Below are 15,251 nucleotides of genomic sequence, written 5' to 3' on the forward strand. Positions count from 1 at the left end.
TCAAGATAACTCAGTTTAATTTGGGGCAGGATTTATAGAAGATAATGGAGAACACCAATTATATGAGGTCAAGGCTGAAAAGGGATTATGTAATGACCAGTAAATGTGAGGTTAGTTATGTAGACTGATATTTTTAGCTTGCTAACAAGATATAGGAGATTACATTATCAAGAGCAGAATCCTCTAATTTAAAGAAAGTAATATTAAATTAAACAAAAATTTTAAACATCTATCTGAAATGTGGGTTGAATCTAAAATATCTTTCAAGGGGTGTTCGAAGTGTGCAGATTATCTTGTCTCAAGCTTTTAAATTTTCTCACGTATGTACCTTTTGAATATTGTTAAGGATAGAATGGAGGAAGTTTCTAATGATTATATTTACTATTATAGAGTTATTGGGAAGTTTGAACTTTAGTAAAATGTTTTGGAGAAATTTGTATAGATTAATATAGGAGGTTTTAAAAAATCACTGTGAGGAGATTTTGAAAAGAGAGAATTAAAGAAACAAATGTTTAAAGCAGAATATTTAATAGACAATAACATTTGAAATTTTATCTAATTTAAAAATGCACCCCAGATTACAGATGCTCTTATGAGTGTTTGAAATTTGGAATTTGAAAATGGTGTTTGAAAAGCCAATAAGCGCTCTCACTCAACTTATTGGACAAATGTAGATGATATGGTTGCTTTTGGAAGGCTCATTGTTTGGATTTCAGCTTCTGATGAAGACTCTGACAGACCCAATCATAGCGAAATGCCTAGATCTTGGGTGAAACACATGCTTTAGTACATTAATGAAATTGCAAGCAGTCAGAAAAATCTTCAAAGACTGTACTTTTTAGCTCAATCCATCCCAAAGTGAGCTGAAACCCAACAAGTGAGCTGTAAGGAGAAAACAAATTGGAAAGGTAAAGGCACTCTAGGACAGTAGTAATATTAGGAGTCTACATTTGGACTTGTAGCAAGAAGAGGGACCCAGATTGAAATTTCCACATTAAGTCTTTAGAAGGGGAATACAGTAGTTCCAGGTTTATATCACACCCTGACTCCCTACAAAACAGATGTAAATGCTCTCTGGAAAAGAGCATGCCCAATAGAGATGCATAGTTTACCCACAGATTAAAATCAGGCAAATAGGGTCTCATAATAAAAGGTCAATAAACTAACAAGAAAACAAACAGCCATGATTGAGAGTCAGCAGAAAAGTCAAACAGTTGATTGGCATCCTCCTTATCCAGGACCTTAGATACTAAAATGATCAGAGTGGAATATAAAATAACCATGGCATAAAAGGTTGAAGGAAAGAAAAGATGAAATCACAAAAATGAGCAAGTAATAAGAAACTAACAAAAATGACCCAGCAGATTTTTTAAAAGAACCAAATAGGGCTTCCCTCGTGTCACAGTGGTTAAGAATCCGCCTGCCAATGCAGGGCACATGGGTTTGAGCCCTGGTCCGGGAAGATCCCACATGCCGCGGAGCAACTAAGCCCATGCACCACAACTACTGAAGCACGCGCTCGGCAATGAGAGAAGCCACAGCAACGAGAAGCCCGAGCACCACAACGAAGAGTAGCCCCCTCTCACCACAACTAGAGAAAGCTTGTGGGCAGCAACGAAGACCCAATGCAGCCAAATATGAAAAAAAAAGGAACCAAATAAAGCATTTAGAAATAAAAATAGAATTGTTGGGGAAAAACCTTTGATAATTAAATGGTTAAATATGCAATAAGAGAGAGTTAGTGAACAGGAAGATCAGTTTGAAGACATTATAGAGAGAGTAGCACCAAGAGACAGCAAGTGAGACAACAAGAAGGAAAAGAATAGAAAAAGTGGGAACAAATAAAGGAACAAATTCAAATATATCAATAATGACAGTAAATACAAGGGAACCAAATATGGTGTTAGCTCTGGGATTTTTATAGATGTCCTCTTTCAGATTGAGAAAGTTTCTGCCTTTTTCTAGTTTGCTGAAACTTTTTCGTTTTGTTTTGTTTTTTGGTCGTTAATGGATATTGGATTTTGTCAAATGGTTTTTCCGAATCTGTGTTTTGGAATTGAGATGATGATATGGTTTTTCTGTTAATACGGTGAATTATACTAATTGATTTTTTTTATTGTTGGCATGTAGTTGCTTTACACTATACTGATTGATTTTTTTTTTTTTTTTTTTTTTGGTACGCGGGCCTCTCACTGTTGTGGCCTCTCCCGTTGCGGAGCACAGGCTCCGGACGCGCAGGCTCAGCGGCCATGGCTCACGGGCCCAGCCGCTCCGCGGCATGTGGGATCTTCCCGGACCGGGGCACGAACCCGTGTCCCCTGCATCGGCAGGTGGACTCTCAACCACTGCGCCACCTGGGAAGCCCTGACCCATCATTTTATACACACTAGATTGAAAAGAAAAAGTTTGACAGTAGCAAAGGTTGGTGAGGATGTGGAGCTAAGGAAATCTATCTAGACATCATTTATCATGTTCAACACCTCTATTCCTTTTGACTGAGCGAGTCCACTTTTAGGAATATGCCTTAGAGAAACCAGTGAATAGATCCATTAGAGATCATATATGAATGTTCATAACAGTACTATGCATAACAGCAAAAAAATTGGCAACAACTAAATAACCCAAAAGTTTATTCACATGAAGCTAAATAAATGAATTGTGACATGCTTACAAAATGGAATACCATAAATTGGTGAAATTAACAAACCAGTGTTTTGTTAGATGTGTGAAACCTAAAGTCATAATTTTGAGTGGAAAAAAAGTCCCAGAATATAACATTCAGTAATTTTTTCCCCATTACATGCTTCTAATTGAAGTATAGTTGATTTACAATGTTTCAGCTGTACAGCAAGGTGACTCATCGTTCAATAATTTTTTATGGTGTTCAGGGGAAGTAGGTGGTTAAGATGATAGAGGAATATGCAAACAGATGCCACAGTAGTAATATTTCCAGTTCTTTAGCTGAATGATGAGTTCTCTGGAGGTGATTTCATTATTATGCTTAATAACAGAAATATTATATACATATTCTCTTGTATATATCCAATATTACATGATAAAAATGTAGAAGCACTTAGTTGGCAGAAATATTTAAGATTTAAGAAATGTAATGAAATTTAACATTGTAAGCTGCTGAATTTTTTGGTCATTATTTCAGTAGTTTCTGGGGTTTCTCAATCCCTTTCGATCTCAGGGAGCCATCTGCTGGAGAATTGCTTCATCTCCTCAAAACAAGTTTACTTTTTTTTTCTCTGGCCTTTAAGTTTTGCATCCGATTTGAAGCCAAAGTTAAAAATAAATCTGGAAAATTAAGGCAGTACCATCCCTAGTACTTCAGTCGCTCTTTATGTGTGAAACCATTTTGCTACAGTGGCTCTTGATTATATTGTATAGGGGTTCCCAGGAAAACACTTGCCAACAAGTGTTTCTTCTTTTAAAAGTCTGCCACTTGGATGTGTCACAGCCGTTCCATTTACAGGGGAAATGGGAGAAAGACTCATGCTTAGCCTCTTCCCAGAGAATTCACTCTGTTTCTTTTCATGGTATCTTTCCTCTTCTTCACGTGTCCTAATTTGTGTACCTTAGATTTAATTTTAAACTTGGTAAAGGAAAGAAAAAGAGAGGTTTGACCCTGAAACCTAATGAATAAATAGGCAAAGACAAGGATTCAAATTAATCATTGCTATTCTAAAGAGACAGAAAGTACAGGCAGGAGCCTGTTCTCCCTATAAGTCAAGGATAGAGAGGTCATGTTGGGGAACAAGTGTTACAGGTGGGGTCCTTCCTACTCATATTGTGGGGATGACGTATTCTCAACCAAGGGTTCCCCTTGGACTCATTAGCAATACTCTAGGAATGCTAGCTATGTCTCTATCTTCTGGAAATCTTAAAATGTCTAAACTGTGATAAAAATGGATTGAGAGAAACTGAGCATCTTTGGTGGGAACTGCCTATTAAATGGTAACTGGACTTTGTAGCAGAACCAGATTACTCGGGCCCAGACCACAGGGCAAGCTTTCTCCCATATCTTCTATTGATTTTGTTGGGAAGATCATGGCCCTGGTCCCGAACAAAATGAAAACTCTTGGTTTTGGTAACCTTAGGCAGAAACGTTTGCAGTAAGTAAAGAAAACAGGCCTGACCTAGAGAGTCAAAATTTGGGGTTTAACAAACCCATTTGAGGCTCTGCTGTGATATTTGAGCACCCGAGGCAGTTATATCACCAGCGAAGTAGGCTGTAAGTAATACAGAGCTTATAAAACTTGCTGTCCTTAGCCAGCTGTGTACATTTGGAGAATAATGCCTGCAAAGCATTTTGACTTCCTCAGAAGAAAAGCCCCATGTAAGTACAAGGTACTGTTATGGGTTATGAAACAGCTGTGAAGAGATTCTGTCAGAGAGTGGCCAGACACATGAAATTGACTTAGAGATGATACTGTCTAGACATATATTTTTTTTCTTCCTGCCACTTGCAACAGGCCATTTCTCTGTTTGAGCTGTTGCCACACTACTTAATATGATCAAGCATCTCTTGGCCATGTGGCACGTAACTTGGCATCTCTATTTAATGTTTTACGGTTTTAATTTTAACTGTTTCAGTTCACCTCAAGCCCATCAATCAGAAATCAAACCATGTTCTAGACCCTGTTGCAGGCTGAGCTGCCTATGTCCAAACACCTGTGTATGTACTTTGGCTGACACCTAAGTCGGTTTTCTCACTATTGTTAGGTGTCAGAATTCTTGACATTGGACATGCTAGCCAGTGACTTGATCTTGGTAAGAGTACTACGGAAAAATCCATTAACTCCACGGCAAGTAGCTTTAGTCATTGCCTGACTGTGCATCCTGAATTCAGTGGGATGCCTTGAGCAGATGCTGGTTCAGCACGAGTGACCAGGGGATTTTATGTAATCCATGTCAGGTGTTTGGGAGTGAGAGCAGTGCGAAGTGGTGGGAGGATTTTGCCTCTCACGGGAGGTGGTTACTCGGAAACCATCATGACTGCCCCTTTGATTGCTGTTAGCATCAGCGTTATTGTTTGGTTTTATGAAGTAATCGGTGTCCAGTCAACCTGGGAAGAAGAAGCATCAGTTACGAGGATGCAATTTCCATTCCAGGGGACATGACTAGAAGAAACTTCTTAGGCTGAACTCTCTGAACCTTCCCTTCCTGGGTTGCAGTGTTCTTTAGGGATTCTCAGGACAAATATAACTTCAGTCTCTGATCACTGTTGCCAGATGTTGATATATGAGGTGTATCTGTTATAAATGGTAAACCAAGAGCATTTTTAAAGGTTCATTTTTTCTTTTTCTGTGCTATCTTTGTATGGAATAATTGTGCGTGTGTGTTTTATGTTTATGATCCACATGCTTATTTGGGATTCAGATAAATGAAAATAAAATTTGGGTTTATCTTAACCCCAAATTACAAAATTCAGAAAGCATTACCCTATAGCCTTTAACATATAACCTGGTAGTGTTATTGGAATGAGTTCTTCGTTTAGTTTCAGTTCTTTGAGTCGGGGATCCTGTTATTGTTTTTGGCACAGTTTTATTTGCTGAATGATTATGTCATGTGATTGTCCTTTATGTTCAGAGGTGTTCATAACATTATTATTTCTTTTAGATGCAACTATGGAAAGACTGGCTAAATACAGATGACTTTCTCTTTAGTTTTTATTAGTGGAAGAAGCATGCATACAACTCTGGGTTGTTTTGTACCTGTCCATTTGATATGTTGCCTTTGTGCTTGTCGCAAGATTACTCAGAGGAATGTGTTACTAATTGCTTATTAAATGCTATTGTGTGTTTCCGTAGATCCAGTTGTTAAAAACCTGGATCTAGCTCACTGACTGCTCATTCCTCCATCAATCCATTCATTCAACAAATACTGAGAGCTACAGACTGCCAGGCACTGGGTTAGTCACTGGTGATACAGCAGAGGACAAGATTGTCCTTCCTTTATCCAATAGTTTTTCACCTTTCTGGGCCAAGCTGCTGTAAAATACTTTATTTTGCTAATATTAGAAAGGTTATCATACCTGTTTTTGTTACTGATCTGTAATAGTAGTCAACATTCCACTGGAAATTGCAGCAGGGTACAGGTGACATTCTACTAAAGATGTTTAACAGCTACAAAATGGTTGTGGCCTCCTAAAAAATAAGAAAATTCCCTGGCAGAAAAAGATAATGAGGGGATAAAGCTAGACTAAAGGAGAACTCTCACTCCTGTAAGGCTTGTCTCCCTCCTATTTTCTCTGCACAGTTTCTGAAACTTCCTTTTTCTATAGCTGTCTCCCCAGGCTTGCTCAGGTATTAAAAGTGACAACTAGTAAACCTTATACAGTTCTTTGTGTTGAAGATCAGTGTTGCTGGGACAAGGAGAAGACTTTCCTCTTTCACCCCACACGTCAGACAGGGTCCTTCCTTTCCCTTTCTCAATATACAATTGAATAATTGTATATTACTCAATCATGTGTTTCTGGAGAGAGTATTCCTCAGTTTTATTGTCTGACTTGGAGTTAGACATCTCATGTCGGGCATTTCAGCGCAGGGAGGAGAAGGAAGGCTTTACCATGGGGGGTGAGTGTGGGAGAGATTGTGAGACATGAGGCACGTTGACCTGAGCAAGGTCCTCCAAATCCCATTGTGAAGGCAGCAAACATTTTGTTTGCGTAGACTTGCATAGATGCTGCCCTCTCCTCAGGATGCAAAAAGATGGAGGAAGATGACTTTTGAGGTCCCTTTCATTATTTTTATAGCTCTGTATTCCTCCCCTCAGCTTTACTGAGGTATAATTGACAAATTAAATTGTAAGATATTTAACGTGTACGCTGGTGAGTTGATATACACATACATTGTGAAAGGATTTCCACCATCAGATTAACACATTCATCATCTCACATATTTACCTTTTTTAGTTTTGGTGAGAACATTTAAATTCTATTCTAATGGCAAATTTCAATTGTACAATATGGTGTTTTCAGCTGTAGTCACCATGTTATACATTAGATCCTCAAACTTTATTCATCTTATAACTGAAAGTTTGTATCCTTTTGCCAACTTCTCCCTATTTCCACCTGTAACGGCAGACCCTGGCAATCACTTTTCTATTCTTTGTTTCTATGAGTTAGACTTTTCTTTTTTTTTTTTTGATTCCACATATAAGTGATACCATGTAGTATTTGTCTTTCTCTGTCTGATTTATTTCACTTAGCATAATGCCCTCCAGGTTCATCCATGTTGCGAATGACAGGATTTCTTTTTTTTTTTAAAGGCTGAATAATATTCCATTTATGTTATAATATACTTATATTATATTACACCTATTTATGGGTATAATATAAATTATATAATATGCATAATACATATAAATATTTATAAGTATATACCACATCTTTATCCATTCATCCATTGATGGCCACTTAGGTTGTTTCCATACCTTGGCTATTGTGAATAATGCTGCTGTGAATGTGGGGCTGCAGATGTTCCTTCAGGGCAATGACTTCATTTCCTTTAGATATGTACTCAGCAGTGGGATTGCTGGATCATGTAGTTAGCTCTATATTTTAAAGAGGAGGAACTAACTGAACACATTGAGGACCAAATAGAAGTTGTCCTTGGTGGTTGGTGGTGGTCAGAGCAAGGGTCCCCAACTCCAGGGCCATGGACCAGTACCAGTTGGAGGCCTGTTAGGAACTGGGCTGCACAGCAGGAGGTGAGCAGCGGGCGAGCCAGCCAAACTTCATCTGCCGCTCCCCATCGCTCCCCATTGCTCCCCATCGTTCCCCATCGTTCCCCATAGCTCCCCATCATTCCCCATAGCTCCCCATCGCTCCCCATAGCTGCCCATCACTCCCCATAGCTCCCCACCGCTTCCCATCGCTCCCCATCGCTCCCCATAGCTCCCCATCACTCCCCATCACTCGCATTACTGCCTGAACCATCTCCCCTCAACCCCCGCGGTCTGTGGAAATATTGTCTTCCACGAAAGCGGTCCCTGGTGCCAAAAAGGTTGGGGACCGCTGGGTCAGAGGACAATGGTTCAATGATGAGAGCTGGAAATCCATGGCTCGGAGCTCTGGCTTCGCCTTTGCGGTTCTTAGGGGATCAGTATCATATTGTCACAATTATTCCATCTAGTACAACCCTCTTAGGTTTGTGGAGAGGAAACATAACTAAAAGTGATTTATAACATTTTAAAAATAATAAAGTGTTCTTTTTAGCCTATGACAAATTTCTGTCTATAGGAGGAAGGTCAGCAAAATTGTCAAATAGTCTTGATGATCCTTGATAGTTTTCTCCATAATCTGACCCTGTTACTTTTTCTCTATCCACCATCCAGCTTTATGGAGATTTTATTGACATATAACATATGTAAGTTTAAGGTGATGATTTGATACACACACATACATACACACACGGTAATCATTTTGCTATATATATATATATATATATATATTGCACTTTGCAATATATATATATATATTGCAAAATGATTACCACAGTAAGGTTAGTTAACACTTCCATCCCCTCACATAATTACCATTTTTTTTGGTATGGTGATAACATTTAAGATCTCCTGTCTTAATAACTTTCAAGTATATGATACTGTGTTGTTAATCATAGTCACCATGCTGTACATGAGATGCCCAGACACAATCAACTGCTTCGTCCTCCCCCCTCCCCAACTGAGCTCTCCTAGCAAAACTTGACTCTGGTTAAACGTCTCTGCCTACTCTACCCCTCCACCCATTCCTGCACCCAAGCAGCTGAATGTGGCTGAAGAAAAACACACAATCATCTTAACACGCCTTACTCTAAATTTATGACATCATATCTTATGTGGACTCATAGGATGGCCTGGCAGTCCTACCTCATTTTCCCCAAGAATTCACTCACAGGCTCTTCAAGATGACTATTCCACACTTTTTCCTGTTGCCTCAAACCACCACCATTTCTCTTCTCCTTTCCAGTTTTTTATTTGACTAAGAAAAGAAATATGATAACTTTCACGTATTCCCACCACCAAATCTACCCGCCCGCCGGCACCTGTGCCTGCTACGGCGGAGGATGTAGTTGAGCAGGCCGTGCACTGGGCCCCCTCACCTCTCTGTAATAGCAAAGAAGCCAACCTTATATGGTGGCCACTACGTGCCAGGCTTAGTTCTAAGTACCTGGTGTATTAACTAATGTAATCCTTACAACAGCCCTGTGAGGTAGGACTCATACCAGTTTTACAGTGAGAGAGCTGAGGCACACCAAAATTCAGTAACTTTCCCCAAATCACGCAGCCATAATAAGTTGGTGTGGCTCCAGGGTCCATGTGTGTAACCTCTCCATTATACCTCATCTCTTGGGACATTCCTCCAGCCGCTCTCCCCTCTCTCCTGCGTCATCAATTTCCCCCTCTCTACCAGATCTTACTCATCAATTACAAGCAAATTCTAGTAGCTCCTATTTTAAGAACCTACCCTTGACCCCATATCTCCTTCCAGCTACCCCCTAATGTCCCTGTTCTCTTTTTCAAATTTCTCGTGTTTTCTCTATTTGCTGTGTCTACTTCCATTTTCCTAATTTCTTTGGAAGCATTTCAGTCTGACTTTTGTCCCTACCATTCCAAGGAAACAAGTTTTGTCAAGGTCACTAATGACTTCCCAAATGTCAAAGCCAGAGTCTCGGTTTGCTACTCAGTCCTTCAATCTTAGTTTTTCTGCCACCTGTGGTCATTTTTCTGTCTCCTTTGCTGGATCTCCCTCTGCTGGCCAACCTCTAAATGTTCGATTGTCCAGGGCTTGGGCTGGACCACTTCGCTTTCATCCACTCTCATTCTCTTGGTGATCTCAGCCAGTGCCAAGGCTTTAAATATAATTTATAGGTCGATGATTCCTAGGTTTTTATTTCTAGCTTTGACCTTCCTTAGACTTCCAACATTTCCATTTGTATGTCATAGGCACAAGCCACCACACAATTAATATATCTCAAATAAAATTCTTGATTTTGCTTTTTATTCTTTCGTTCCTATTTTCAGTAAAGTGGGGTCTTCCTCCCACATCGCACATTGTAATTATCAGCGAGGCTCTGTCTTCAAATTACATCCCAGATTTGACCACTGCTCTCCCTTTCCCCTGGGTTTTGAAATAGCCTCCTATTGGGTCTCCCTGCTTTGTCTCTTGCTCTGATGTAGCCTATACTCTGCCCTACAGCAGAGTCATTCTTTATAAATATATGTTAGATGTGGCCCCTGCCTACCCCTTCCCCCTCATTTCCTGTATTCTCTCTGTCCTTCCTGCCCCCCAGCCCAGTCTTCTTTGCCATTCTTAGAACACAGCAAGCAGACATCTGCCTCAAGGTTTTGGTCTTGCTGTTCCCCCTATTCTCCTCTGCTTGGAATGCTTAATGACCTAAATGAAACAGGAGAATTCATTATTTTGTTATGATCTCTGTTCAAACTTTACCTTATCAGAAAAACTTTCCTTGATCTCTCCATCTATAATAGTAGTACCGGGCATTTTCTATCTTCTTGCTGGTTTTAATCAGAGTGTAATGTATTGTATATCTATTTGTATATCTCTTTGTTTGCTGTACATCTCCTGAGGGACATATCAGCTCCATCAAGGCAGAGACATCATTGCTCTATACCTAGTGCCTGGAACTAGGTGTTTGATAAATATTTGTTGAATTTTTGGAACAGTGACAGGTATTAAGGCCCACAAAGTTAAAGGATATATAAGAATGAGAAAGATTAGAGGTAATATTTTTTTAAGTTAAGAAAACCTGTAAATGATAGATGAAAAGGGATATATGTGGAGAAAATTGTCTGGAAGAGGAAAAGGAAAGTCTCAGAATTCTTGGGTGGCTTTACACCTCCCTCTCCTCTTTACCATCTAAAGAGCGTTCCCTGTTGCAGTCACCACTGTGTTCAGAGCCAACGGGGAGACCAAGGAAAAGGCCTTCAGTGGATTTTGTGGGCCCTTGTCTGGGGCTTCAGAGGTGCCTTCAGGATGTGGGTGGGGGCTCAAAGTATTCCTAGAAAATTAAAATTAATGAAATAAAATGAAATTGGGGGCCTTATGTTTCCTAATCCAACACTTTTTGAAGCGTCACAGATGACACGCTGTGAATTTAACTCTTATGATGATGGTAATGATAATGATTTTTTTCATGTGTTGCTTTTCTGACTGTCCTTGATCAATATTTCATTTCCCAGTCCCCTTTAGAATTGTATGGAGAACGTTGATGTAATGGTTTCCCGTCTCTTGGGTCACTCCTCTGTAACGAGCACAGATACAGGTGTGGATTTATGGACCTCTCACTTAACACTGTTGTGAGTTCTACTCACTAATGTGGAAGAAGAACAGAAAGAAAACTGTGCCAACATAATAATTCTCTTGTTTAGTATTATGAGATAGAAAGAGATTGGAACACTCCTTTTAAATTCTGTTAGTGTTTCAGTGTGCTTTCTAACAGATAAATCTTTAATGATCTCCAGAAAACAGGAAGAGGATGTTTCCTACCCTTGTAAGTACAAATATGGCTTTAACAAAAATCCGTATTACCTGAACTTTGACTCCCAGTAAACATGATGCGTGATAATCATCTGACGCAGCTGTGGTTTTGAAAGTTTAAAATGTGAGAATACGGTGGGCATGTAATCCCGCAAAGCCCATGTTGCTCAACTTTAGCTATACAATTTGTGTGAAAAGGCCAATCATGATTGTTTTGTAGTGTTTGGGTCATTTCAAAAGATTCATTTGTATGCACTCACTGTATTTCTTCATGTTCCCTTTGCTTTCTTCTTGCCTAGAGGGAGAAGAAGATGAGGATGAAGAAGATGAGGAGGATAAAGATGCAGACTCTCTGGATGAGACCTTGGCTGGTGACACCGAGCTGCCTGGGTTTACTCTCCCTGGCATCATGTCTCAGGAACCTGGCTTAGAGCAGGGAAACGTGGTCTCTTTGGAGGGAGCCACCTACCAGGTGCCGGACACCATCGAGTGGGAACAGCAGAGTCAGGGCCTGGGTAAGAGTCATGTGTGTTTCTTTCCCTCCCATCTCCCCTCATTTTAGTTTTCTTAGGTGACAGCTTTCCTTCATTGGCATAGATTATGGAACAAAATGGATCTTCTGTTTATGGGTGTTTCAGCTGGGAAAAGGTTCTCAGTTCTTTCTTCACTATGTTTATATTTATGCTCTTCAATACTCAGGCTCCAGACAGTCTCCATCTGCCCACGAAGAGCACAGTTACCTAATTTTTGGAAGGAATTCCATCTTTCCTTCCCAGCTGGAGGACAGCTGTCGGCTTTGGGAGGACTTCCAAAATGGGAGGAATTGTGTGTAACCAGTCAGCTGCACAAGCAGCGTGAACGGACTGGAGTCGGAAAACAAATGGATTTTGTCATCCTCTGTCCTTTTAGAATTTCCTCCCTGGGGAAATCCTTCCTTCACTTCTGGGTGAGCTTGCAGCCGTCCCATGACTTTTCTGCTTGTTCTCGTGGTTGCATTTCATCATCAAATACAATCTTGTTTCAGCAGTTAGTGTCCAGACAGCTCCAAGCTTACTCTCTCTTGTGCCTGGCCTGGATGTTCGGTGAGAGTCTCCGCGGATGCAGGCTGACCCCAACTCTGACACTCTCTTCCTGTCAGCAGGGACGTTCCTCTGTCTGTCTCCTCTTACTTTTTTCTGGAGAGAGGCTATTATGCTCTGGGTGATTCTTTGAGGCCTCACTCTCTTGACTTGAGGGGAAGTGACCTCTTCTCCAAAGAAATCTCCTCCCTGAAACTCTTTTAGTTTTTAAAAGGCCCATTTATACCTTAAGTACAGCAGAAGTTAGATTTAAGGGTCATATAACCAGCGTTTGGAGTATTTCATTGAAAATTGGGATGTTGGTCTTCGACTTCGCTCTGGAATATCATACTAGTGTATCCTGGTGCCTCGGTTGAAACTTCCAATTCAGAATCTTATTACATATGATTTCTTAAATATTGTTCTCCTCTCCTCCCATGAACACTCTTTCAGATTAGTGATGAGGAAGGGTAAGTGCATTAAAATGAGTATGGAGTGGGAAAGTTGCATCATCTGTTTATCACACGATCGTGTAGTTTAAAACAAGCTCTCTCGCTTTTTTCAAAGCTCAGACTGAAGTTGGTAAACCTTTAAAAGTTTGCAGTCAAAGGGGGAATCCTTTCCCTAATCTCTAAAACTAAGGAAACATGCATAAGGATCTTTAATGTCATCTTCTCTTCCATTATAGAATTCTTTCACGAGCTGTCCTTTAGATTTGGTTAATTAATTTATCCAAAAAATGGAAAACCTACTACGTTCCTTTGCAAGGCATTGGAAACACAGAGAAGAACAAGGCAGTGCCTTTTATTGATCAGAGCAGAGCCCACTCGTAAAGGCTTCAGTGCAGGGTGGATGAATTCTATAATAAAAGTAGAGTTATAGGAGGCCAGAGCAGAAATGTAGAAGGGGGCCATTTAGAGTAGCTTGGAGAGTTCAGAGCTGTCACTTGAAGGATATATAAATAGGAGATAGCTTGCAGGAGAAAGAGGGCAAAGACAGAACATACACAGAGGCATTGGAGGGATGAAAGAGCATGGCATAATACAGATGGGTTGGCAAAGAACGTTGTAAGTGGGTAAAAAGAAGCTCTAGGAGATACAACAGCAGACAAGGCTGGAAAGGTAAGGTAAACAAGGATGCATCACGAAGAGCGGTGACTGCCAAGAGGCTTTCCCTTGTCCTTTATGAAAACCATTCTAGTGATAGTGCAGTGGAGGAACAGGGGAGGAGCGTGAGACTGGGGAGAGAGAAAGGCCGCTTATGAGACCAATGAAATGTCCATGTGAGGAACGAAGGCGTGAACTAAGGCAGAGGAAGTGGGATGAAGAAAAAGGAGCCAACCTGAGAGCTTTTCGTCACGGGTACTAACTGATTTGGGGGGATGAAGAAAAATAGAGAGTTGAGGATGATTTCTAGGTTTTTAGCCTGGGCGAACAGGTGGAGCGTGATATCTCTGATGAAGAGAGAGAATAGAGAGAGTGACGTGAACTTGGCGTATTGGGGAGATGATGAGCTAGTTCCGGGCACATTGAATACGAGGAGCCTGTGGGGTGTCCAGGATGGACTTCGATTTTGAGTCTTGAATTCAGGGAAGAAGTCTGTGACTGAGAAATTATTCTGGGATTATCACCCTCTAGGTTGGCATAAAGGTTGTAGTTGAAAGGTACCTGGGATTTCCTGTGGAATATGCTTATGGTAAGCAGAGGAAGTGATAAAGGATGGACTTCCACTGGACAGGCAGAAGGTATCATACATGTGCATACAACGCTGTATTTACTAAATTATTTCCTGAACAAATCTGGCATGTAATTGAGCAGTAATTACTTTAAAAACATATCAAATGAGGGCTTCCCTGGTGGTGCAGTGGTTGAGAGTCCGCCTGCCGTGCAGGACACACGGGTTTGTGCCCGGGTCCGGGAAGATCCCACGTGCCGCGGAGCGGCTGGGCCCGTGAGCCATGGCCGCTGAGCCTGCGCGTCCGGAGCCTGTGCTCCGCAACGGGAGAGGCCACAACAGTGAGAGGCCCGTGTACCGCAAAAAAAAAAACCCCGAAAAACAAAAAAAAACATATCAAATGAAACTGCTAAAAGCTTATAAATATATCAAAATATTATCAAAATATTATAAAACAAACACAAACACTGGCCTGGGAACATGTGAATAAATATTTAGTCTGAAATGCACCTGTTCTACATGAGCTGGTTGAGCTCAATAAAATAAAATACAAAATACCAATGTAACTTATTATAGAGGTTAAACACAAAGACAAAAATCTACACATCAAGTGACTCCTCAGGTAGTGGATTTATAATATGGAAGGATCATGGATCATGGACAGTTGGACAGTCTTTTAAGTATGGGTTGGGTGAATATTTAGGGACTGTACCCCTTTACTAGAGAGAGGGTTGCTTTTGTACAGAGGTACTCTATGGAGGCCATATGGCATCTATTCCTGGATTGTGGTCCAGGAAGCCAATTTTCCCCACTTAGGAAGCTGGCTTACCATTTATGATAATTATAAGCAATTGGAGAGGCTATGAATCTTAGAAAAATCTGTAGCGGTTACAATTCAAGGGTAACATGATCATTTGGGCTCTAGCCTTTTTCAACACAAATTTACCATTGAAGAAGAGTCAAATTTTTAAAAAATTGACTTTATTGAGGTATAAATTATATACGATAAACTG

At 40.5% G+C, this 15,251-nt stretch overlaps 1 protein-coding gene across 1 annotated transcript in view; it reads left to right on the top strand.

The window, feature by feature from the left end:
• Positions 1 to 15,251, top strand: part of ARMH4 (armadillo like helical domain containing 4) — a 128,230-nt gene that overhangs the window by 23,505 nt on the left and 89,474 nt on the right. The window contains exon 4 of the mRNA XM_033851098.2: positions 11,806 to 12,021. Within this exon, the coding sequence (XP_033706989.1) occupies positions 11,806 to 12,021 (216 nt within the window). The remainder of the gene's footprint in view (positions 1 to 11,805; positions 12,022 to 15,251) is intronic.

The sequence above is a fragment of the Tursiops truncatus genome, chromosome 2 (genome assembly GCF_011762595.2).
Source record: "Tursiops truncatus isolate mTurTru1 chromosome 2, mTurTru1.mat.Y, whole genome shotgun sequence".
Classification (NCBI taxonomy): Eukaryota; Metazoa; Chordata; class Mammalia; order Artiodactyla; family Delphinidae; genus Tursiops; species Tursiops truncatus.